Raw genomic sequence first — 25,547 nt, 5'->3', positions numbered from 1 at the left:
TTGCGGGGCCCGAACCCAGGACCCCGGGATCATGACCTGAGCCGAAGGCAGAGGCTTTAACCCACTGAGCCACCCAGGTGCTCTTAATAGGTTCTTACTAGGAAAGGAAAAAAAGAGGATTAACTCTATCAGAGATTTAAAAACATAGAGAAAGGGCAATAAAAATGGTCTGGTAGTGGGGCACCTGGGTGGCTCAGTGGGTTAAGCTTCCGCCTTCAGCTCAGGTCATGATCTCAGGGTCCTGGGATCAAGCCCCCATCATGCTCTCTGCTCGGCGGGGAGCCTGCTTCCCCCTCTCTCTCCGTCTGCCTCTCTGCCTACTTGTGATCACTCTCTCTCTGTCAAATAAATAAATAAAAAAATCTAAAAAAAATGGTTTGGTAGTATTAAAAAATAGTAATTTAAATCAGTGGGACTAAGGGATCAGAATCTACCTTTTCTGTAACAAGGACTTCTATCTCTTATGTAACTATTATGTCCACCACTTCTAATCATCCATCATCTGGATGACCAGTGTAGCCTCCTACCCGGTCTCTGCTTCTGCTGTGACCCTCTTATGCATAACCACAGGGCAGCCAGAGGTATCCTTTGAACTCCTATCAGATCTTTTCACTCTTGTGTTCAAAGACCTCCAAGAGCTGTCTATCTGTCCTGGGTTGAATTGTGTCTTCCCAAAAGATATGTCTAAGTCCTAACCCCGGTACCTATGTGAGTGGAAATAAGATCTTTGCAGATGTGGTCAAATTGGGGATCTGGCTAAAGACCATTCCAGACTTAAATCTGGAGTGGATTCAAATCCAATGACCAGTGTCCTTAGAAGACACAGACAAGGAAAAGACACTGAGACACACACAGGGGAGGAGGCCACATGAAGACGGAGGCAGTGACTGGGGTGATGAATCTATAAGCCAAGATTGGCCAAAGACTGCCTTTAACCATGAGGAGCTGGGAGAGAGGCACGGGACAGACTCTCCCTAAGGGCCTCCAGAAGAAACCAACGTGACCAATGCTTTGATTTCAGATTTTTGACCTTCTCCACTGTGAGAGGACCAATCTCTGCTGTTTCAAGCCACCACGCTGTGGTAATTTGATACAACTTCCTTAGGAAACCAATCCACCGTCGCGCTCAGGGTAATGGTTAACGTCCATATGGGGGGTCCGCATGAACTGGCGACCTCCTCACCTTTGATCTCATCTCCTACCACTTCTCTTCTTCATCTGGTCCAGCCACCATGGCCTCTGTGAGTAATCTGAATGTGCCATGCCCTCAGGGTCTTTGCACTTGCTTTCTGTCAGCCGGGAACATGGTTCCCTCATGAGCCCATTACCCCTTGGTCTTTGTCACATGGCTCCATCTTGGTGAAGTCTTCCCTGACCTGATTTTAAATTGCACCTGGCCCACATTGGCTGGAAGTCTTCATTTCCCTTCTTTGTTTTATTTTTCGTCATTGAATGTATGACTATCCGATAGACTACGTAGTTTGTTGATTTGTTTGTTGTCTCCTTCAGCCAAAATTGCTCAGATATTTCAGCCTGGCTGCTCACTGTTCTATCTCCAGCACCCAGAACAGTGCCTGCCACGTGGCAAGGCCTCAGTGTGTGTTTGTGGAATGAATGCAAATAGACCAAGTTATGAGTAGGAATTTAATGTACAGCGAAGCAGGCATTACAAAACAGTGGGGGAGGATTAATTGATATATGATTCTGAGATATAGCACATTAGAGAAAAATTAATTTAGATACACATCTTATCCTGTGTACTAAAAGAAAATTAAAGTCAAATATGTTTAAAAATTCATAGAAAAATTAGCAGAAAGTAGAAGAGTACATGGGTCTCTGGAAGGATAATCACTTTTAAAGAATTGAAGCAATCGAGGAAGCTACAAAGCTAATAGTGATGGATTCAGCTACTTAAACATGAAAACGTCGGTACCATCCGTGCCCTCTCTGTTCCAGTAAGTCAGGACCTGCTGGTACCGGAGATGATTCCCAGGTGGTCAGTTTGCTCCCAAACCCATGACCTCTGGCCTGACCTCCTGCTTTGTGTTTGCTCCTGGGTTGGAAGCTGTCTCCCTGACCAGAACCCACACCTCCTCTTGGCCTGGAGAGCCACGTCTGCTGCTTCAAGGCAAATACCTGAGTGGCCACCGATGGTCAGTTACCTCCCGATCGTGGAGGATACCGGCTTCAGGTCACCTATCTGTCTGCCTGCTGGGAGACCCATGCAGTATCCCTTGAACCAAGCCAAGGGCCAGGTTGGCTCCCCTCGAGGCCTGATGTGTCCTCCTCGAACGTAGATCCCAGCCCCCTCTGCCTCCTCGATGCTGTCTTTTCCTGATGTGTCCCACACTAGGGTAACAATTCCACCTGAGTGTCGCATTGGAAAGTGCAGTCAGGCAAAATCCGGTCTCAGGGAGAGGCCCTGTTTTGGATGGATGTTGCCACGGCCTGTGGGGTGCTTCACGGGCCCCTGCTGATGATGGGTTTAAGTCCAGGTTAACCATTAACTTCTCAGTGTGCCTGGCTCTTCCTTTGTGTGTTGCCTAAGTCCTGTTCTGACTTGTAATGGAGAACCCGCCTGAGAAAGCCTGTAGTTTGCATAATTAAAGAGTCGATTAGAAAAAGAAAGCTTTAAGATAACAATAGACTTTCTGAACAGAACTAGGCTGAGGATCTCTGCCCTTCTGTGTCCTGCTTTAAGACCTCCACAGGCAGCAGGCCCACCTAGCTCTCTGTAACTGTCTGCCTCCGGAAACATACTGCTGGCCTTCAGGGTTGGGCACAGGAGGGCAGGGAGGAAGCTGTCGCCCCATAGGTGGGAGCAGTGCTGTATCACTGCCCCAAGGAGGATTCTAGAACAGCCTTGCTCTCATTGTCCTCCTTGGATCAATTCATTTGCAGTCCCCACTTCATTAAGCTGAGACTTCCTGGGAAGCCTTATTTACCTGGTCCAGGAGAATGACCTTGTGGTGAGCCACCCACACTTCTTAAACCCCTCCGAGCCCACTCCTAAACCAAAGAACCTGGACTATGTGCCCACAGGGCAGCTCTAGTCTTGCCTAACAATTGCTTTGTCTATTAATTGTAGCAAAACAACAAATAACAATGGGGCGGTTTGTTGGGGTTTTTTAGGGTGGAGTGTGAAGTTCCACTTGAATGGGGCTACTTGTTTTTACTGCCGGGCCTTTTCCTAAAGCAACTGACTCTTCGGGACTGGACTGGGGTGGGTGGGGAGTCTTTTCCTACCCCTGCCCCGTCCTCCGCTTTCTCTCTTCAGGCACCTACTTCTGTTCATTAATGCGGGTTAGGGTCTTGTGAGACCAACAGGAAATTCTGCCCAAAGCAGCCTCCTCAAAAATCAGATGTCAGTTTTCAGATTAGAAATATTATATGATGAATGACTTTTTTTTTTTAAATTTGCATTTTCAGTTTGCTGTCAGCGTCTTTGAAATTGCTGCTCATTAGGGCAGGCACGGGGCAGGGGCAGAGAAATCCTGGTGTCACCCCCCCCACCTTTCTCCCATCCGTCCTTGAGCCACCGCTTCCCCACCCCCCCAGGCTACAGTTGTGGGGCTCAGCTCCAGGAGCTCCTGGGGTCCTCTCCTCTGCCCCAGCTGCACTTGGCCTAGCATTGGTAGGCCACGGCATTTCCAAGTTCACTGACGTCCCAGCGGACCAACTGGGAAATACGTTTTCCCAGAGAACGCTTATCTAATAGTGGAATTCCAGGTTTAGGAAGGCACCTGGTGAGGGAAGATAGTTTTATGCTACTTAATCTCTTCTACTATGACTCTGGCCCTGATGACACGCATTATATTTATAGAGAATGCGGCTCAGGGTGATGGGCCGGGAGACTGAGAAAACGAGTTCTGGGTCTGATTTCTCGGCTGCCTCTGTGTGCCTAGTCAGACTGTGTCAGCTCTTCTGGCCTCCGTGTCCGCTGGGGTCAAGGAAGGGGGCATGGATAAACCATATTTGATTTTTCTGAAATCCTCTCATTTTTTTTTATATTTAGACTCTTGTTCTGGAACTTTGAAAAGCTTTTGGAGTCCAACCAGTTCGATTTCATTACTAGAATTCTGTCTCTTAGAAATATCACAAAAGCTCATCAAGTTTTCACATTTTCTGATTTCTCTAGGATTTTATTTCTTTGTAGCTGCTTAAATCTGAATGGGTCAAACAATTAACGAGGAAGCAGGCACGCACAGCTACCTACACACACATCGCTGGACGTAACTCTATCACAGTCTACTCGCGCACAGTTTGCAAACCTCGCTGCTATTTCCTTTGTGATGCAAGCTGAAACAACTCATTTTACTGATGTATAATTGACATGCTTTATCCTATTAGTTTCAGGTGCACGTCAGAGTGCTTTGAGCTGATATTTCTATACATTATAAAATGCTCCCCGTGCTAAGCCCAGTTACCACCTGCAACGACGCTAAGTTATTACGGAATCGACTCTGTTCCCTGGGCTGTACCTTACATCCTCATGACTTACTGATTTTGTGACTGGATGTTTGTACCTCTTAATCCCCTTCATTTATTTCACCTACCCCAACCCGTCCCTCCTCTGGTAACCAATATTTTATTTCCTGTACCTGTGAGTCTGTTCCTGCTTTGCTTTATTTCAGTGGTTTTTTTTGATGCCACATATAAGGGGGATCATACAACATTTGTCTTTCTCTGTCTGGCCCATTTCACTTAGCGAGCATCATGCCCTCTACATATATCCGTATGGTCACAAATGGCAAGAATTCATTCTTTTTAACGGCTGAGTAATATTCCTTTGTATGTATATCCATCCATACACACACCACGGCTCCTATATCCACTCATCTCTCTGTGGACACGGGTTGCCATCGTGTCTTGGCTGTTGTAAACAACGCTGAAAGAATGCAGTGGTGAATATATCTCTTTGAATTGGTGTTTTCATTTCGTTCAGATAAATACCCAGAAGCAGAATTGCTGGTTCATGTGGGGCTGGTTTTTTAAGGGACAGCTCAGGATTTACTGTGGTAACTATGTGCCTTTTGTTTTGTCAAGAGCCAGGCTCTTTTCTAATTACATCTGCTTCTTGTCAACAGGTAAAAACTTGTTGGTGAGCACTTGAGGAAAAGTGCTGGTGAGCCGCACCTTGGGAGATAGACTCGTTGACGATTTGAAAGATAAAGCATCTCATTAACGATCTCTAAATCAAAATTTAGGAGCAGAGAGATAGCAGGCTTAAACACTCAGGATGCCAACTCTGATGCCAGTCAGGGCTCTTGGGAAAGAGAAGCCCACCCTCTCCAACGGGCCTTCTCCCTCTCCCGGCGCCTCAGCTGCCCTGGCTTCTTGCTTCCTCCACGTGCCTGCTGATGGGTTTCTGCCTGAACTTCCCCATACTGTTCCTGCCCCTGGAACCCTCTTACTCAGGCCTCTCATGCCGGGGTCCCATTACCAGTGCTCACCTCAAATGTCACCTCCCCAGTCACTTTTGTCTCCTCTCTCCATTTTGTTCGTGGAGTCAGAGTTACCACTCTCTGACACTTCCTGCTCATTGGTTTGTCCCCTTGAGTGTTGTGTCTTTACTACTGGGGGACTAGACTCTGGGAGGGCAGGGCCTCTGCCTTGTTTGGAGAGAGATGCCTGGCACACATTAGGTAATCAATATACACTTGCAGAATATTCAAGAATGGATAGAATGTTCACTACTATCAGTAGGGTATGGCCTATCTCATGCCAGCAAGGCCCTCATCATGCCTGCAAGTCACTTGTCTCTCTGAGCTTTGACTCTTCACCCGTGAGGTGGGACTCTGCCTGCCTCCCAGGGTCTTGTGATGCAGGTGAGAAAACATTCGTGGGAGCCCTCCGTGGTTTGGTGGCAGAACACCAACTACTGCAATGGTTATGCGCTTCTGGTGTGAACGGATGCTGTTCTACTGTACTGGGGATATGCCTTGTCTCATTAAATCCACATCGATTTAATGATAATAACAGTAGTAATAGGTGGGATTATTATCCTTCCATTTTAAGAAGAACCCAGAAGTTAAGTAATTTACAAAGTCACTCAGGCAGTGAATGATGAAAACTCCAACTCAGGTCTCACCATCTCCCATGGTCACATATCTATGATTATAAACTTGTTTATTAATGATCATGTCTCAGATCCCTGGACGTCAAGAGTGCTACAGCATTTATACTTCTGCTTTTCTAGCACATGCCGACAACAAACTGTCACTTGTATTTGGTCCCTGTAGTTCTTCTATGGAGTCCCAAGGATAGCAATATAGAATTGACAGATAATGGGGATTATTCACATGTACACCTTCTCTTGATGACCTCATAGAGTATTTAGCAAAAGAAGCAGAAGGCTAAGGAGGGAATGAATATAATTTAAAAAGGCATCCAAGAATGTACCCAAGATACTTATGGAAAAAATCTGAGGACCGTGGGAAACAGACGTGTCTTCTCCTTAAGCTACTGAAGATTTTGATTGAATATTGACAAACCAGTTTAGGATCCACTAAAATACCCAATCATAGCGATTCAGAGTCACGGACGGTTTATCATAGGAATATTTAATATGCAAGAACCCCAAAAGCAAGAGCTAAAGTTTCAGATGTTCCAATAAAAGATTTATTATTCTAGTTCTTTTCTATGTGTGTGATTGTCTAAAAGTCATAAAATGTGGTGCTTTCCTCCCACTAAATGAAGAGACAGCAGACGCAGGATGAAGAGGACAGAGAGGAACTGATGAGGCTGTGCGCGAGGCCCCAGAGCATTTCCACTGTGAAGTCATTTACAGCCAACCCGTGGCAAGGTCTGTCTCTTTACCAGGCAATCAGTGGACAAAAAACAAAAACAAAAACAAAAACTCCTGTTTTTTACTTCTCGTTTTTCGATGGTTACGATGCAAATTCAGTCTTAACGGCACATTTCGGTGAAGCTGCTGAGTGGGCAGTCTCTTGCTGTCTCTCCATCCTTATTTGTCAGAATTTGGTGTTGCTTCATTAGCTGTTACTTAATCGTCCATGATGGGTGGATTTATCATAAGTGGGCAAAAACAGGGTAACTGCAGTTTCCTGCGGCGGACAGTACAATGATTAAAAGATGTGTTTATCACCTGGTGGCCACTTGGAAGAACACCACAGGTTATTCAGAGAAGTGGTGGTCCCCGATGATGCCTTGTAGGGTGTTGGCCATGGCCATTCCTTGCGGTCGAAACTGTGCATGGGGAAGGAAAGTGTCATCTGACCAGCCCTGTGCTGATGCCTCGCCTCAGCCTAGGCAGCTGGCGTCACTTCCCTTTTGAGAGGGACAAAAGAGGATGGATGGTGGTTTGGCACAAAAGGATTCTCTTCAATTTAAACAACAGCCTTTTCTGCCTTGAACTTCAGTTTGCACCGAGGAGCCAACCCAGAGGCGAGCCCCCTGGAGTCAGCGCCCCATTAACCCGTGCAAGCTCGCGGTGCACAGTACCCCCTGCCAGGAGCCTCAGGGACGCCTGTTGGGTCGCTCTGTCTGGGAGGCCTGACATTCAGCACCCTCCCCCCAGCACATGGAGACCACCCGCCCCTCCGTGTGTAATGATGAGTCCACAGCCTGGAATGTGAGTGTGCCACTGCAAGCCAGGGGCTGGGGAGGGCCGAGTTTGTTTTTGGAGGCTCAAGGTCCTGTTTCTAGAAGGCTTACACTTGTTAACCAAAATTAATCTGTGACCTTTTCAATCATAACCACGACTGAAGATTACCGTTGGTAATCTGAGCCAGTCAACTACTACTTTGGCCCCAAACAACCCGAATGAGTATAATGAGTGAGTGTGGCGCTATTTAGTGGAAGAGGGACACGTATTTTTTCGAAATGAACAACCTATATTTGAAAGTGTCTTCAGAAGTTTTGAAACGATTAATCATGTCATTTACATAACGTTGGAATGTCAAGAGAAATTTGAGTTTGGGGGCAACTTCCATTCTACAGGCAAAATTATAATGACCCAGAGACTTGGGGTGAAGATTTGATTCCGTCCAGGCCACTAGCCAGGATCGGTGCTCAGAAGGGAAGCATCTGGGGAAAATTGCTTTCTGTTGTATACGTGCTTCTCTTTCTCTTCTGGCTAAGAAAACACCATAAGTGGGAAAGTCAAGCGACTTCCTAGGTTCTGGTACTTGTTCTGTTTTAAACGGGCAGAGGCATGTGCTTTTTCTAGAAGTGAGGGTGGCCATTACTTATTCAGGATTATAAGAAACTCTAATACTTGTAAGATGTCAAGTAGATTTTTGGTTTAGATTTAGACTTCTGTCAGAAACTGGGAATTCTGTGGCTTAATAGGACAGGGGAATCAGCGGTTACTGTCCCAGCCCATCATTCAGATAAACCATTAGACAACTTACATTAAGAAAGCTACTTTGCTTCTTGGAAGAGTGTGTTTACATTATGAGTAAATATTTCTGTTGATGGTATAAAATGGAATAATCGAGCAATGTGGCAGCAGCAAGAAAAAAAATTTTTTTTTTTTTGCACAAATTCTTTACAATAACAACACAAAACACTAGATATCCTGGAAGGGGCTGAGTAAATCTGATACAATCAGCTTTTCAGTAAAGGGTGGTCATCTGGCTGTGAACCACAAAAAATCCTACAGACAATAGCAATTACCAATGCATTCTTTGATTCTCAGTGACAGCTGAATGAAAAATAAAAGGGGATATTTTTCTTGGGGGCACATGACTGTGACAGCCTCCTCGCCCTATCCCTGCAACATTCAAAAATCTCTCTGCCTGGTACCAAGTATGTCCTTCTTGTCATTGTCTTGCTGCCCTTTGCAAAGTCGGGAGGAGTGTCAGAGACACTGGCCACCATTCTGTTTGGGGGTGGACGTGTCGCGTATCTCGGGCATGAGTTTGTGGCAAAGTTAACAGGGTCTTGGTTTCCCCCGAAGCCTGTTGCTGGAAGGAGAGCTGATGTGCTCTGTAAACACGGAAATGTGTTTCCCCTGGTGCCAATATGGCAGAAGCCTGTCCTTCAAAGGATTCTGGTTTTGACACATAACACAAAAGTGAGAAAGACTTGGTCTTGAATTGATTGGAGTTGGGGGCAGGGGCCTCAGTGAGAAAGATGACAAAATCTTGCTTGGTTAGGGATGAGCTGGGACAATGGCAAGTCTCCAGAGGGGTAAAGACACTGTGGTGTCCCTTACACATAGTCCATTACGGAGGGGATCCCAGTCGAAATAACCACCTGAGGCTCACTGCAGACTTTCCACAAGCACTTTTTAAAAATGCCTTTAAAATGAGAGCCAAATAAAATATTGTCAAAGGAATGGTCACTACTGCCTGAATTAAATTCTGATTCTGCTCTAAGTCAAGTCCTGATTTTCACATCGGTGACAAAATAATCATAGTGATAATAATTTCATATTTTGGTTGTTAGAAGATAACATACTTCACAACTTTTGATATTTCTTAACAATTTTAGTAATAATAGTTTTTAAAAAAATATTTATAGGTAAGTAAACTAAGAGTAAAGATAGACCATCAACAAAGAGCAGAAATGGGATAAAAGGAGTTAATAGAGCAAAGTATCCCAGAAGTTAAGCTTTAATAGGGAATAGAAAACATACGGAAGGATATTTATAAAAGAAAATAATAAGTATTCTTCCAGGGACATGGCAAGTGTAGCTAACACCCGCCCAGTAGATGGAGGGCATTTTAGCTGGAACAGTATAAATAAAAGCATGTTTACACTGGCATCTCTTTAATGCAAGGTTTTCATCAAATTACTGAAATCACCTTAATTCCTAGCAATAAACAATGCTGACTATGTTATTAGGTGAGTTTTCCAGATGAAAGTCATTTCTTGGTTCAAGTAAGGACGGCAGAATCCTATATTCTAGGAGCGTATTAGCTCAGCCCCTTAACGACTCCCCTTCATTGTATTGCATTTTAATTTGGGCCCTTGGCCATCATCAAAGAAACAGCCCTTTGAAAAGGACCATTGCATTTGCTTTACAAATATTGCTGTGGACATTGTCCTTTACCGAGTGAAAGCTCCCTAGAGAACTTCCAGTTAGAAGTTAATCTTAGGAAAAGTTTTGTTCTCTTAAAGCACAGTACACTTTCTACTTTGCTACTTTCTCATGATAGTGTTGTAACCGAGTGTCTTACTGGTTTTTTTTTTTTTTTTTTACTTTTTTTCCCCTTTGGTGCTAGATTGTTCTTTTTGACCTTTCCTATATACGTTTTTGCTTAAAGCTGCTTTAAATCCTTTGTGAAAAGAAGTGGAGAAGTAACTATGTGTAAATACTGAGCGAAGTATTTTTATGTAAATGAGGGCTTCGAACTGTTTGTCATTCAAAAATATTTTTGAGCACCTTCTGGGAGTGAGAGCTTCAACCCTGAACAGGATGGACTCCCTGCTATCTTAGTGCCGCCATTCTAGTTGGCTGAATCTTACAACTAAGCAAACAACTGTATAAATACTCTAGATGTGCGTATCATAGATACTGTACATTTCAGGTGTTGTCAATATGAGGAAGAAGATAAAGCAGGGTATGGGGATACCCTATACTTAGTTGTACTGAGTAAAGTTGTACTTAACTACAGTCCTCCTTGATGAAGTGTGTCAAGGCCTGTAGGTCTGGATCCCTACTTAAGACAGAGTGCTCAGGGGCGCCTGGGTGGTGACTCTTGGTTTCGGCTCAGCTCGTGAGACAGAAACCTGTGTCAGGCTCCACACTCAGCACGGAGCTCAATGCGGAGTCCGCTTAAGATTCCCTCTCCTTCTGCCTCTGCCCCAACCTCCCTCTCTAAAATAAGTAAATAAATAAATCTTAAAAAAGAGAAAGAGACAGAGTGGTCGAAGTATGCCTCTATGAGAAGGTCGCTCTGAACAACAATCTGCATAGAGGAGAAAGGAGCCATGTGTGGCAGCAAGGTAGGAGTGTTCCAGGCAGAGCAAAAGCAAGCCTGGAGTTTTGGAGGAAGAATACGATGTCGGGCGGGATGGGAGAACGTTGAATAGTGAACACTGAGACGAGAGAAGATGAAGCCGCAGAATTAGGTAAGGGCCGGATGACATTCTGTATTGTCTTATACGCAGTAGTAAGGACCCTGGAGTTTATTCTAAACATGGTGGATGTCACTGGAGGATTTTAAGCAAAGGAGTAACAAAATTTCATTTAATTTTGAGAAAGACCATTCTGGCTACTGAAGTAAGAGTGGACGGTAGTGGAAACAGAGGCACTTCAAAGCTGTGGCTGCAATCCGGGTGAAAGTCTTCGGTGGAAGGACTCAGGAGCACCCAGGTTTACCCAGGTGATAGGGTACAACACTGTGTGCGTTGTTACTGCCAAATTGGATGTAGGAGGTGAAGGCAATGGAGGCTTCGAGGTAACTCTATGATTCTTGAGAAGTCGGTGGATGGGGCGGAAAATGTCCAGCGGCCAGTCGAGAGAGTAGCCTTGAATATGTTCAGTGAGGTGCCCACTGGTCACCCAAGAGCAGCTGCTTATTAGCAAGCAGGACTCAGGTGTTAGAAGTGTGGAGCACGGCCAGGTATGGGGCGTCAGTTCACCGACAGTGTTGAAAGCAGGAGATGGAATGAGGTCGCCAGGGAACGGATACACAAAAGAATAGAAGCGGACAGAGCGCGGAACTCTACTAACTCTCCGATTCAGGGTTCCCCTTGATAACGGCCCCTATACCTGTGCTAGCACGTGGCTGTCCAAACCTGTGTCCAGAAGCTTGGGCTGAGCAGGCGGTTTCTGAATGAACACAGTTGTTCTTGACTACGTCCTCCTTGATGAATATTAAAACCACCCAGTCTGATCATCTGCTCAGTTAAATTCAGCTTTAGGCTATCATTAGAATTCTGACAGAATTGTATGTTTCTGAAAGAGCGATAGTTTACAGTATCGAAGGAAGTGAAAAAGTGTTCCCATAGTGGACTTTAAAAGATAAGGCCAGGGGTGCCTGGGGGGCTCAGTCACTTAAGCGCCTGCCTTAGGCTCAGGTCATGATCCCAGGGTCCTGGGATCAAGTCCGTCGTCTGTCTCCCTGCTCAGCGGGGAGCCTGCTTCTCCCTCTACTCTTCCCCCATCACTATCTCTCTCTTTCTGTCTCATATAAATAAACAAAATCTTTTTTTTTTTTAAGGTAAGGTCATAATAATCTCCTACTGAATGTAGGTGGGGTTTCTTCAGTAAAATCAAAATTATTGTAACCTCTTGTTTCACTTTGTTTTGAATTAATTTTAAATTTGTGAAATGCCCGAAATTAGTATTATTTGTTGGAGAGTTTAGTCGGGGAAATAGAAACTCACTGAAAGATCAGACTTTGCAAATTGGTGATGGTAACAAAAAGAAAGGGAGGAAAGAAAGGGAGGTCGTCGTCTGCCTCCCTCAAGCGCGCAGACGGCCATTAGCTTCTTTGTCTCTGGGTTACTTATGACAGAAACGGAACAGAATGTGCTCTCCTCCATTAAGACCTCCGCAATGTTTTACACTCTGCGATTTCTTAGGGGCTATCGTGTTTGCCAACCTTAAAATATCAAGTTTTGGCTCCATTCATGTTTGAAAAACTTTCATTTTTGCACCGTTCACTTTTACTCTCCCAAGAGATTACATCAAAATGAAGCATTAGTTTGGCAACTGAACAAGGCGGTACCTTTAGAGGATAGATGTTTCGAGAAACGAAGCCGTATTTCCCATAACCCTAAATTAGATACTTAAAGTCATAGTCGTTGGTTGGACTTGTAATTTCTGGGGCTGGATTCAGCCTCACGGCTCTTGGATGGATCAGATGGGGCCTTGTGGGATGGAGTGTAGATAGTACCAAGCATTCTCTTCTAAAATACACAGCACAGACAACAAGGAATTCCTTGTGTAAATGGAAGCACATGACCAAGGCAGGCAGGTCATTCTTATGACAGAGGGGCTCTTACATTATTTGTACAAGAGCAAGATGCCACACTGTATTTTCAGTGTCTAACACGTGCTCACGAAGTGCACATTTCAGGTCCCCTTAGTCCAATATTACAGAATATTACAGAAAATACTGGATGATTCAAGGAGAGACCCTTGGTGAAGCTCACAGAGAAAATTATCATGAATCAGCCCCACCAAACCCAAATGTAACTGGAAAAAATTAAGGAAGAGAACTAAGAAAGGAGACTTCCTTTCAGGAAAACAAAACCAAAATGAGAAACCAAAAACCAAAACCAAAGGCCTATGGAGAAGAATCGGAATGAATGTCATTAAATGAACTGCCCTATCTCAGTCTGTAAAATGAAATAGAGGACGGGTTACAGAGTAGGACACTTGGGGTTACCTGAAATACAATCGTACGTGGTACAAAGAGCGTTCGTCGTAGAGCACCGAGGGAACACACAGAAGCAGCTGCAGAGAACAGCCTGTAGTCACATTAGAGACGACAAACGTGAGGGTGCTCTGGTATTGTTCGATTCGAAAATGCTTGCTTCGTCTCTTCATCTCTGACCACATTTGGTTTTTACCATCAATCACGGGCCCTATTTGTTGGACCAGGATGAGATGGGTCCCCTGGATTCCCTAACTCAGGGCAGCTGGGCCTTGGACTCCCAGAATAAATCTCTCTCTTTTTAAGTCATCAACAATTAAGGCCATTATTCATCTTCTAAGTTAAACGGAACAAGATTTCAATCAACCAGCCTTTCAGGGTTTGACGCAAGTCTTCCTGGTCTCTAAGCATCTTTAGCCGTTTCAGAAGATGAGCAGACAGGACCCTGTCCAGAACTCACAGGAAGCCGCGGGAGTATATTGGACAGTGCTTGGGGACACAAGGCACATGCTCCTGCCCTTGGGTGTGCGTGTGTGTGCACAAGGATTTTTACTATTTATAATATCTTACAGATGGAAAGACCGATTTCTCCTGACAAACAGAAAAACACTCAAGAGACTTAAAGTCTAATTTAAAAATACACCTAAGAGGGGCGCCTGGGTGGCTCAGTGGGTTAAGCCGCTGCCTTCGGCTCAGGTCATGATCCCAGGTCCTGGGTTCGAGCCCCACATCGGGCTTTCTGCTCAGCAGGGAGCCTGCTTCCTCCTCTCTCTCTGCCTGCCTCTCTGCCTACCTGTGATTTCTCTCTGTCAAATAAATAAATAAAATCTTTAAAAAAAAAAATACACCTAAGAAGCTTCTTGTGGGGGGAAACACGCCCTTGGGGCTGTATGGGAAAGACAAATGCAGAACGTCCTTAACAGAACTTTGCCAAAGGCCTATCTTTGTGCCTGAGGAACTTAGGTCCTCCCAGTGACTGTGTGTGGCAGTGTCAGCTCCAGCCAGCTGCGGAGCCCGAGTGAGACTCTGGTGTCAGGGACATTTGTCTAATAACAAGGCCACGGCATCCAAACTCGGAGTGCAGTCAAGGGCAGCAAACTTTACCACCACAGGCACGAAGGCTCCTGCATGACAAGTCTGTACAAAGAAAAGTCAGACTTGGGTCAGGACCAAGGCTGTCTCCCTGGATTAATTCATTTATTCAAATATTGGCCTGTTACAAAGCAAATAACCCCCAAATAAAAAAACAAAACAAAACAAAAAAAACAACAACCCACTTAATCAAGTATGCACTATCCTGGTAGGGAAAAAGACAATTGTTTTCAGACTAAACTATCAGCAAAACAATGCTCATTTCAACTGCAATTTGCAATTCATGATTGAAGCCCATTTAAATGTTGGTTTAGGTTTGAATTCATTTGAACACAAAAGAAGCAATTCCCTGTAATATTTGGAGACATCATCTTCTCAAGTGATTTTTTTTTGTTTTTGTTGTTGTTTTCAGCCTGAAAACACTTGTTGCTGTAACTGCCATACCCCGGTAATCTGTTAAGCATTCTAAAGGTGCTGTGGTTTACCCATACTTAATTCTTCTAGTTCCTTATTAACTGAATCCATTGAGGCCAAAACACATGGGATGAGCAATCGTCATTTTCCTTATTTGTATTTGTAAATGTTTGCTGGATCAGAGGGAAATTTAATGTTATCATATCACCCTTCTGTGTCAGATGCTAAAAATACTGTCTTTTTAGTCTTTTATTAAAGACATTTCCTATAACTGAGAAAAGTAATTGAGCCTTATGAATCCAGAGCAAAAAGTTACAATGATCACAATCCACCGGTCACCAAGCGGCGCTTTCCGAATGGGATCTGAATTGCACCGAAGAATGCGTGGGGGGAAACCAATGTTGCCCCATTAGGTAATTTGCATTTGTTACATGCACAACACACAATGGCATTAATTAATAGAAAGTGGCCCTGCTGATATATATGTTAGTGATTAGCTTTTAGTGCAATGCATCAGATGATTATCATTCACCTAAAGATGCTGCAAGGAGAAGGAAGATGAAATTTCGACTTAGCAGTTCCCATAGGGCAAGAGGAGAGATCTTTGGCTGGGAATGAACCTAATTTAATTTTCTGACTTCTGATCCCACATCTTTTGTTGCACGGATGGAAACAGTCACAGATTACAGCTCAAAGATAAGTTAGAATCTTTTTTAGAGCTCTGGGTAACATAATTTAAAAAAAAAAAAAAACAACTTTTAACCTTGGATAAGCCAATTAAGCAATAACATCGTTGTTCTGAGTCAGAATCCACGCTCACCTCTGCCCTTTACTCCTTCCTTTCCCCACCGGATTTTTTCACAGGTGGACATGAATGTCAGCATCCTGACAGGGGCTGAGCTCTGCTTTAGAATCAAGTTCTGCAGGGCTAGACTCATTGCCCCTGTCTCTAGGTTCATGTGCAGTGTGGAAGCTTGGACCACCCACTTACCTTGCTTTCTGGTTCCTGACTGGCTGTGGAAGGAACCCCTCACCATACTCTCATTCAAAGAATATAAACAGCACATGACTTACCACACAGCCCCCTAGACTCAACTTTATGGTGGCTCTTAACTAGTTCTCCAGATCAGGCCCTGGCTGGGCCACAGCTCCCTCACTGCCTGGGCCCTCTACTGCTGGCTTGTCCCTCTTTGTGCCTTACTGGAGAGCCCACCAGTTCCCCCTCTCATGTCATGCCCGGCTAAGAGCCTCCTGAGGAAGTTGGCTGGAGCCTTGGCTACATCATCCCCACAAGGAAACCCCCAAATCACTGGCGGACAATACATTGTACACACACACACACCCCACACACACCCACTCACGCTTTTTTGGGGGGGGTTAAAAGTTGGAATAATCATAAAGACTTGGTTTTGTTTTATATTCTAACCTATAATCTTTTCTGGTTTTCTTCATGTGAAAATCCAATAAAGGCTTCAGAAGATAAAGTGAGATTGTGTCAAAAATGTAACCATTCTGTTGGATATTTTATTGATTTCCCCCAAATGAGAACACATAAATTTATATGAAACTTTTGCAATGTGTTTGTTCAATGCTAGCTGTCACCTTTTTCTTCTGGATTGAGTTAATGAAATTTACATGGTGTATAAAACCTTTTGATTAGAAAACATGCTTAAAAATATCAAACATCAATTTGCTCTATAATTTCCATTAAGAATTGAAGAAAGATTGGCATATAAATATATCAAAGACATTCTTAAGTTGCTTGTCCTAGGGAATTAGAAAGCGTTAAAAGAGTAATCCAACTTTTTCTTTTATAAAATTTCAAATAGATGTCCTGAGAAATCTTTCTGGAACATGAATACTTACATAGAAAAGGAATAAAAGAAGACTCAGACTTACAGGCTGTGAAGAAAACCTGTTCCAGCAGTATATTTAGGGGAAGTAACTTGTGCAGTTACCCAACTACTAGGGGCAGAGGTGGGGTTTGGTTGCAGGAATGTTGGTTGGCCTTTCCCTCTGCACTGTGTACTTTCCATATGGCACCAGCCACCAGGAGTGTATCTAAATTGTTGGATAAATAAACAAAGAGTTCTAGCTGTATGGTTTTTATTTTTAAAGAAGACTAACCTTGTAAGTGCCTACAAGCAAAGCAGGAGTAAAAATTAGGAAAAGAGGTGTTTTTAAGATTATTGATCTGAATTGAATTAATCTGAATCTAAGTTGAATTATTAATATGAATTGAATTGCATTAATAATCTGAATTGGATTGCCAAAGACGGGAAGTTATGAGCAACAGTACCGTGGCAGAGAGTCAGCCCCTAGTGGCTATAGGGGGGTGTCAGAGGAGGAAAAGGAATCACAGATGACTCTGACAAGCACCGTCGGTCAGAGAAGTGGTAGATGTCGATCGGCAGCTGGACATGCTGGATCTGGCCTCCTCCATCACCCCTGACCTCACCCTTTCTCGCTATAGATCTTGAATTTAACACGAAAAGCAAACATTAAATATTTAATTATGGATTTTTTGGAAGGCTTCGCAAAGTGGGTAGTAGAGTGCTTGGACCTCGGACAGGCAAACTTTTCCTAAACATTAAAAAAAATATTTCTGCCCCTATCTTAAATTTCTTCTCTCCACCACAGCTTCCTTTTTCCATAGGTTTCTTCCTTAACACACACTCCACTCGCACCTCAATCTTCCCCAAACACTTCCTCCCCATGGATAGCTCTGTGCAGTCTCCCCACCAGGATTCCAGTCCCAAACTAAAGCCTTGCAGAAGCCCTTGATTTACTCCAGTTGGAACCACCTGTGATTCCCAAGCACATTTCTAGTGTGGGAGAGGGCAGGAGTATGTGTGGGTATGGATGTAAGAAGGGAAAGGGTGATGACCCATGGGCTATGTGTGGTTGATCTTGTCATAGCAAGAAGGATAAAGAATTGGTGGGACAGACATTTAATTTTTGTCCCCAGAAGGAGTAAGGTATTCAACTAGGGATTCCTGGTAGTAATTCTGACTTAGCTAATTCTAACAGACATGAATCTGGGGAGGAATTGATGACCGAATACTATAAAGTGTAGATCTTGAAGGGTCTTCCTTTCATAAAGGTAGTCCTTAAAACCAAGAGAGCAGGCAAGTGCTTCTAGATGATTATAATAAAAGAAGGCTTATTACAGCAGGCAATAAGTCTCTGCTGAGTGCCAACAACACACAAGAGTACCAGTCAGACAGAACATCTTGACAGAATTTCTTCTACATGAAGGTAGAAAAATAACAATATTTTGCATCTCAACCATTATTTTCTTTGGTCATTGCAACTGAGAGAGAAGATCTCATTAGCCTTACTTTATAATTGAGGAAAATACTCAAAAAGAATAATTGCTTTGTTTCAAGTCATCATCTAGGGGATGAGATTTGGATCTCAAATTTGAAAAGCTTCCTTTCGATTGATTTCATAAATATATTTACTACACACTATGTGATGACCACCAGGCCAGTTGTTGGAGATATGCAGTGAATTCGTGAAACTCACTTCTGTTGGTAGAGAGCAAAAAATCATCTCAATTACAAATCAAAAGTGATGCTGAAGTATTATGAGATGGGTTAATTAAAGTGTGTAGGGCAAAGAAAGAATGATCCATAGAAATACTGAAGAGAAAACATTTGAGGAGAGCTGCTTTCACATGAGAGGAATTTTCTGGGAAGTCTACATATTCTACTCTATAATGCTGACAAAATTTAAGATTAAAGTCAATAAACTTAAAGAAGAGTTATTCAAAGTGAAAGAGTTAAGACTCTGGAGGTCCTTGATGATGGGTGTTAAAAGTGTTTCTTCTTTGTTCTGAGACCACCAGCAGTCCCAGCTCAAATGCCCTGTGTGGCACACCAGGAAGAAAGTGTTCCTTCAGATTGGACTGAAAGCAGAAAGAATCTGGGTCACATCACTTCTTCTTTCATTATATGAGCAGATATAACAGAAAACTTCCTCTCATATAAACTTGATCCAAATTCTGTGCTGTCCTGGTATTTAAATCCTTTTCCCCAAATGTGATACTGCTGTAAGTGACAGATTCAATCAAATTAACACCAATATTTATACAGAAGAGGTGAGCTTTGAGGTTTGGAATTGAATACATTCTTAAACAATAGGAATATGAACATTTTGGACATAAATTCAATTGTAGAGTAAAATTAATTCTGATGCTAGTCCATACCATCACCAAATATTTTCTTTTTCAATTAACCCAAATGGAAATGTAAGTGCAATCTTATGTAAAAGGTTTGGTAAAACTATCTTCCACAGCTGTTCCTTAAGGCATAATCCTCATTTAAGTGATCAGTGAAAGGCCCCTGGGATTTCAGCAGCATATAAAACGCATATATCTTGTGGAAGGAATAAATAACACCAGAAAATAAATAAAGCATCTTCCTATTGATGTCAAACAGGACAATGGTGGCTGGCAACCACAGCATTTCCTAATGACTTGGTTTGGAATACTGAGCAAAACATGCAGTAATCATCAATGAAATTGAATGCTATGAGGTATTTTGTGGCAGAATTTCTACAAAGAAAGAGTTTTCAAGAGAAAATAGGCTATAAAGTGATTAATTTGTGACCTTACACTAATGTGATTTATGGCGCTTCAATTTCTTTTCATAGGAACTATCTTATGAGAACAGAAATGTGGCTTTAGAGACAGTAACTGTAATGACAAAGAGACCGCTCCAACTTATTTTGTCCTAAAAAAATTACTATTTAAAAAATAATGTTATTGTTGGCCTTACATTCATTCTCAACAAAAGTTGAGCATTTTCTTTTAGCTTGAGCAAAAGAAAAAAGAAAATAAGGCTAGATTTCTCCCTATTTAATAACATCTCATCAAATTATCTACACTGGCAGAAAATGTTCATATAGAAAATATTCACCAAGTCATGAATCCACTTATGTAAGATTATATCAAGAAAATAAAACTACTGTAAACCAGGATGTATACAATCCCAATAGAATTTTGTGAAACAGTTATGTAATTTACCAAAAATTACAGTCAGACTAAAGAAATGGAAGCTAATCACCTCCCACCGAATCCACCAATCTACTAACCAAACACAAATCACATATTTAAGCTGATTAAATTCATCATGCTAAATATTTAAAGGAAATGTCTATATTATTGTCTCTTAAAACCCTTTTACTGTAATTTACCAACCATTTAATACTCCTGAAATAGAGATGGCAAGAGAGATTGGCATGGGTTTGCATATTCCCGATTTCTTCTCAAGGTTCCCAAAGTCTCTACAGTAGACAGTTTTAATTAATCATGGCCATTTATTCTCCTGGGGGTGAACAAAGGCTCCAAATCTTGTGTAGTTCAACCATATTACCAACCAATCTGAGTTAGAAAATGAGATGACTTTCAATTGCATCTATGTAAGACTAACTTTTCAACTAGTCAGTAGACAAGTATTTATGGAGTGCTCAAAGTATACCTACACTTAGGAATATGTAGAAGAGAGTCAACTCAGTTTCTTCTGTCACAATGTTTAATTCCTAAGAGGGGGAAAAAAGCTAGAAAAGCATAAATACACATAAATAAGTCATAATAACAGATAACTGAAAGAGTACACGGAAGGAAGTGAGTTCAAGATGGTGCTAAAAGGAATGGAGAAGGGCAGTGTTGTTTGGGAAACTTGGAGGTAAAACTTCACTAGGTTTGAAGAAAAATGGATGTGCTTCAGCAGATGATCGGTGAGAGTAGCTTCCCTTTTACATTATTAAGCCCCGACATTTGTATAGTACCCTGTGTGGTTTAGCCCATCATGGTTCCAAAGTATCTTGTAGTGATTATTGCCTTAATTTAGGAAGAATTATAGAAAGATGTTTGTAGATACATAAGTACGTGGAGATTAGTTCTATAACAAGTAACCTTTGGGAAAGTAGAAGGTTTGTAGGTTTTCCTGAAGCCTCTCCCTTTTAAGCAATATTTGACAATACTGAAACACCAAACCAAACTGTAAATTGGCTTGCCAAGGGCAGAATTTTAAAAAGGAAACCGTACACTTTAAGGATCCCTTTGGAGAATAGTACAGAAATTTTGAAAAATTAAAAAAAAGTCTCTATAATACAGACATTAAAACTTCATGGAACTGAGAACATTTTCCGGAGAGAACTATATAAAAGAAAGTGATATTTCTGGGGCGCCTGGGTGGCTCAGTGGGTTAAGCCGCTGCCTTCGGCTCAGGTCATGATCTCAGAGTCCTGGGATCGAGCCCCGCATCGGGCTCTCTGCTCGGCAGGGAGCCTGCTTCCTCCTCTCTCTCTGCCTGCCTCTCTGCCTACTTGTGATCTCTCTGTCAAATAAATAAATAAAATCTTTAAAAAAAAAAAAAAGAAAAAAAGAAAGTGATATTTCTAATAATTTCTCTTTGGCTCCAGTAAGTTATTGTATTTTGAGAATGCTGTTTCTTTGCAGGCTTATGTGTACTGACACACGGGATGAACAATGTGGGATGACAACAAGGAAAACCCCTTCTCAAAGGAAGACAGTCCTGAGGAATTTTGAAGCGGATATTTCATGCCATGGAAATGAGAACCATACTTTGAGACACAAATTTTCTAGTCACAAAAACCACCTCCATTTGCTCAAATGATATTTTGTGACTATAAACTATCCTCATGGAGGGCAGCTATGGTACAACAGAGAAACTGGGAAATTATTTTAATTAAGCCTCTGTCTCCAGAAGATTACACCATGTTTAATTAATGGAGGTGGAATATATTCATATACTTCAGGATTATCAGTAGAATATAACTGTGGAAGGGAAAATATTATGAGTCTTGGGTATATTACAGAGCAGACGGAAATGTGGTACATCTAAAATGCTCAGACCATACTAGAACCTCCCATTCTGCTCTCTTCTCTCCTACTAAGCTGGATGAGGTGAGCTCCTTCTAATGGCAGGCAAATTCTTCCAATTATGTCCTTCCAGTCATGTCTTTCCATCTCTTCAGAGGCCTCATCCAATAGATTATTTCCTTTCTCTTTTGTATCTTTGGTTTCATGGAGCTTATATCTTCATTATAACATGGCCATGTCTTTTTCATTTTAAAACAAACTACACATCTCTTCCCATACCCAAAACACTACCAAAATTTGGCCTTTATCTCCTTCACAACCAAGTCTCTTGAAGGAGTTGTCTACACTTCATCACATCTCATGTATTGTTTTGCACATCAGAATCTGGCTTCTGTTCTCCTTCTCCATGAAAACTGCTCTTCCCAAGAACAAGAATTCTTGCTCAGTTCCATGGACATTTTTTTCAGTCTTTGTCTTATTTTGCCTCTAGAAGAAATCTTTGACTCTGCCCCCTTTCTTTAAACATATTCTTCTTTTGGCTTCCATGAAAGTAAACTCTCCTAGTTTCTCTCCTACATCCTTGGCTGCATCTTCCTGGACCCCTTTGGCAGCTCTCTGTCCCTTAAATGTAGGTGTTTCTCAGGACTTCCCCCTAGACTTCACTTGTCCCCTCTGCACTACATTCCATGGACCATCTCCTCCATTAATGACTTCAGTTATGCTCTAAAACCAGACGACTCTTAACTCTATTATTTTTTACCAGACATTTTTTAATGGAGTTGCAGAGCCAAACGTCCAATGATTTAGGGAACATTTCCATCTGGATGTCCCCTAGATGGGGAAATCTTAATGAATGAAAGTACAACTTACTATTTCTCTCCTTCCTACAAACTTGTTTCTCATTGCATATTTCCTATTTCAGAATATTGTTTTCAGCTTATACTCATTACTCTTGTTCACATCCAAGTATTCAAGTCTCTATTATTAAGACCTTTCTTTATATTTCTGAAATATTTCTCAAATATTTTCATTTCTCTCCTCTTCTGCCCCTAACACATTGAAACCACTGCCAATTCTTACTTGGAGAGTTGTGTCCAGTCCCTCTGTCCACCAATGGTTTCGCTTGCTATCCCTACCCCTCATCATCTCTACATCAACATTTCTCATTTTTTTAAAAAAACCTCATAGTTAAATTAATGGTTTACACTGATATTTTCTTACAGAATGAAATACAGGGTAGTTATTTTGGGGGTGCTAGCACACAAAAGTCATCTAACGTACTCAAAAGTGATTTAGAAAATAGCATATTTCTCTCTCTCTCTAAATGAATGTCTAGGAAAACTCTTCCGGGACTTCCCTTCCTGGATCCCTTCTCTAATTCCCTGTTTTGATTGGCGGGCATACTCTATTCATCAATAAGTCCATCCATCTATCCATCCATCTGTACATCCATCTCCAACTTTGTCCTTAAATTCTGTAAGTCTCCTAAGAAGTCTGTATAAAATACAAGTTGGTGAGAAGGACATCAAGGACAGTAAACAGGCTATTCCTACCATGAATCAGTTAAGGTGAAAATTCGCGAGGACGTAAGATGATATTGTGAAAAAATCTTGAGGAAGCAAACTGTACTAAAGAAGACTTTCATGGGAACATGGGAAATGGCCTGCTGATAGTACTATGTAGTACCAGCATATACATCACAATATTTTGGCAGGAAAATGCATTTAAAAGTCCCAGCTTTGTTGCTGAGACTCTCTCCTCCCAGAAGATGCCCTTTGCTCCACTGACTGGCTTGTCTGAGCGGGGACACTCAGCTGCAAACCCAGAGGGATGTGGTCCTGTTGCTGGGGGAGGTGTCAGCTAGACGAATAGCTCAGGAGAGGCTGAGGGGTAGTTTAGGGCTGGAGGCTCCTGGAGGCAAGGTGCAGGGGCCATTTGTTCAGGAGGTTCCAGCTGGGAAGAAATCTCCCAGGAGGGAATCTCTGTTAACCTGGCATGTTCCCAGATCATACTGGACTGTTTTCCTACTGTGGCACACCCAGGCAATTATCTGTCTCTTCCTACTTCCTGTGACTCCTGACCCACAGGTAAACTTTGGCCATTCTCGTCTCTCTGCTGGTCATTCACTCACCTTTCCTGCTCTGGCCTATCCTCATTTGTTCCTTTCTTCCCTCCTCTTCCTCGGTTTCTTTTCCCTCCTTTACTTCTCTTCCCTGACCTTCTAGGTGCCTCGGTGAAGAGGTTTTCCTCTGAACCTCCATGCTGGAACTAAGAGCCATCATATCAGAGGGATACTCAGATGCAGATTTGGGGCACCTTATCAGAGCCGCTGAGGAGACCCAAGAACTGCTAGCCCCTGTGGACTTCACACCTGAGGCAGAGAGCATTCTTTGATTATAAAAATGGGACCCTCATCTTCTTTCCTTATGCTTTCTCCTGGTCATAAATACTTTAAAAATGAATATAACCATACTGGCCTGTTCTCAGTCACTAACCCTCATGCCCTTTTCCCCAGAGTCTCTGTGGTTTGTGGGATCTGTCTCAGTCAGTAGGGGCTGACTCTGAGAGCAGAGGAGGCAAGGAGGACTCTGGGCATGTAGGCAGGCTGCATCAAGTAGTCTACACAGGAGATAGTTTGTTTTATTTGTTCTAAGCAATTATCTGTCCATTTCAACACATACTGCAGTGGTATGTCTGCAAACGCAGTATTATATAATACCAACTTAACGCCAAGTCTAGTTGAGCAAAGCAGGAACAGGCTCTCATGCTGTTACAGAGTGGTCAGCATTCCTAGGCGGGGCTGTGGCTGGTCCTGCAGACCGTGGTGTAGTGAGGTTCTTGCATGCATAAGGTCCTAGCTCAGAGAGGGCAACGGGCTTCATCTTGTGGCCAACCTGAACAGTTGTCAACTGATTCTGAAGTTACTCCCTCAGCTCATGGTAAGGGGCTATGGCTGGTGAGCGGAAGATGTGGCAGGTGTGGAGTAGAGGAGAGATGGTGGGCACCACATCCTCCTCTTTGGTCCAGGCACATCCAAGCATGAACCATGGCAAGGGCAGAGTGCTTACTTCCTCTGTCCAACTTCAGAGACAAATGTCTTCCAGGTCCTCTTGAGGACTCGAGCAAGCATAGCTGCATGGATGCTGGCTCTCCTCTTGGCCCTTCTCCTGTTAGCGCACTCCTGCGCGCATCTAGGGAGCTCAGTAGAAGTAGATGTGGCTAATTTCAGGCAGAAGTAGAGGGTGCAGAGGTTAAACTAAAAGACCAACTGGAAAACAGGGCAACTGAGTCATGTAGTTGGATGCTTGTCCTAGGGACAAGGGAGGAAGTAAGTCAAGGACTATTAGCCTCTTCAAGCCACACTTTGTTGAAGTCCCTTCTTACTGAGTCGAACAGATTACGTGAACTGGTGCCAAAGTTGTCATGACCTACAAAGAAGCTGATAAATCTTTATCAGACTGTGTGCATGCACGCAGGGCACGTGGAAAGGTGCAACCATCACAGTGGCATGACCTCACTGTCCTTTGTAAGGGGTGCAGACTGTCCACTGCTTTGGAAGGGCATGGTCAGGAAACTGACCAGGTGTGGAGGTCAGGATGAGAAGAAAATGGCACGGACGACTCTTCTTGTTCTATGAGCACATTTGCTGGAACAGTGGTGAGGGGGGTTGATGGGGGATAGAAAAGTTAGTTGCTGAGAAAGGAGATGAAAACAGCAAGAAGCAATTCTGAAGTATGGGCAGAGCTTCGGGCAGGAAGAGACTCTGCCCAAGGCATTCTGTCCTGTGGACGGTTGGCCTTGGCTGTTGGCTTTCTCATGTCTGTGCCATCCCCGTCACCAGAAGCCACTGGGCGGGTCCTGGCAGCCCCTGTCTGGGTATCCATTTTCTGGAT

General features: G+C 43.0%; 1 protein-coding gene across 4 annotated transcripts in view; it reads right to left on the bottom strand.

Annotated features, from left to right (window-relative positions):
* The window catches only part of PACRG (parkin coregulated), a 568,744-nt gene that overhangs the window by 74,796 nt on the left and 468,401 nt on the right, over positions 1–25,547 (bottom strand). The window contains exon 5 of one of the 4 annotated variants that reach the window (XM_047733479.1): positions 6,896–7,067. The exons of the other annotated variants lie outside the window; for them this stretch is intronic. Coding sequence (XP_047589435.1) covers positions 7,033–7,067 — 35 coding nt within the window. The 3' untranslated portion in view covers positions 6,896–7,032. Of the gene's footprint in view, positions 1–6,895; positions 7,068–25,547 lie in introns of those variants that run through there. 4 annotated transcript variants of the gene reach the window in all.

This window comes from Lutra lutra, chromosome 6, assembly GCF_902655055.1.
Source record: "Lutra lutra chromosome 6, mLutLut1.2, whole genome shotgun sequence".
NCBI lineage: Eukaryota > Metazoa > Chordata > Mammalia > Carnivora > Mustelidae > Lutra > Lutra lutra.
The sequence above is the reverse complement of the archived record's forward strand: the minus strand, read 5'-3'. Positions and strand labels throughout refer to the sequence as shown.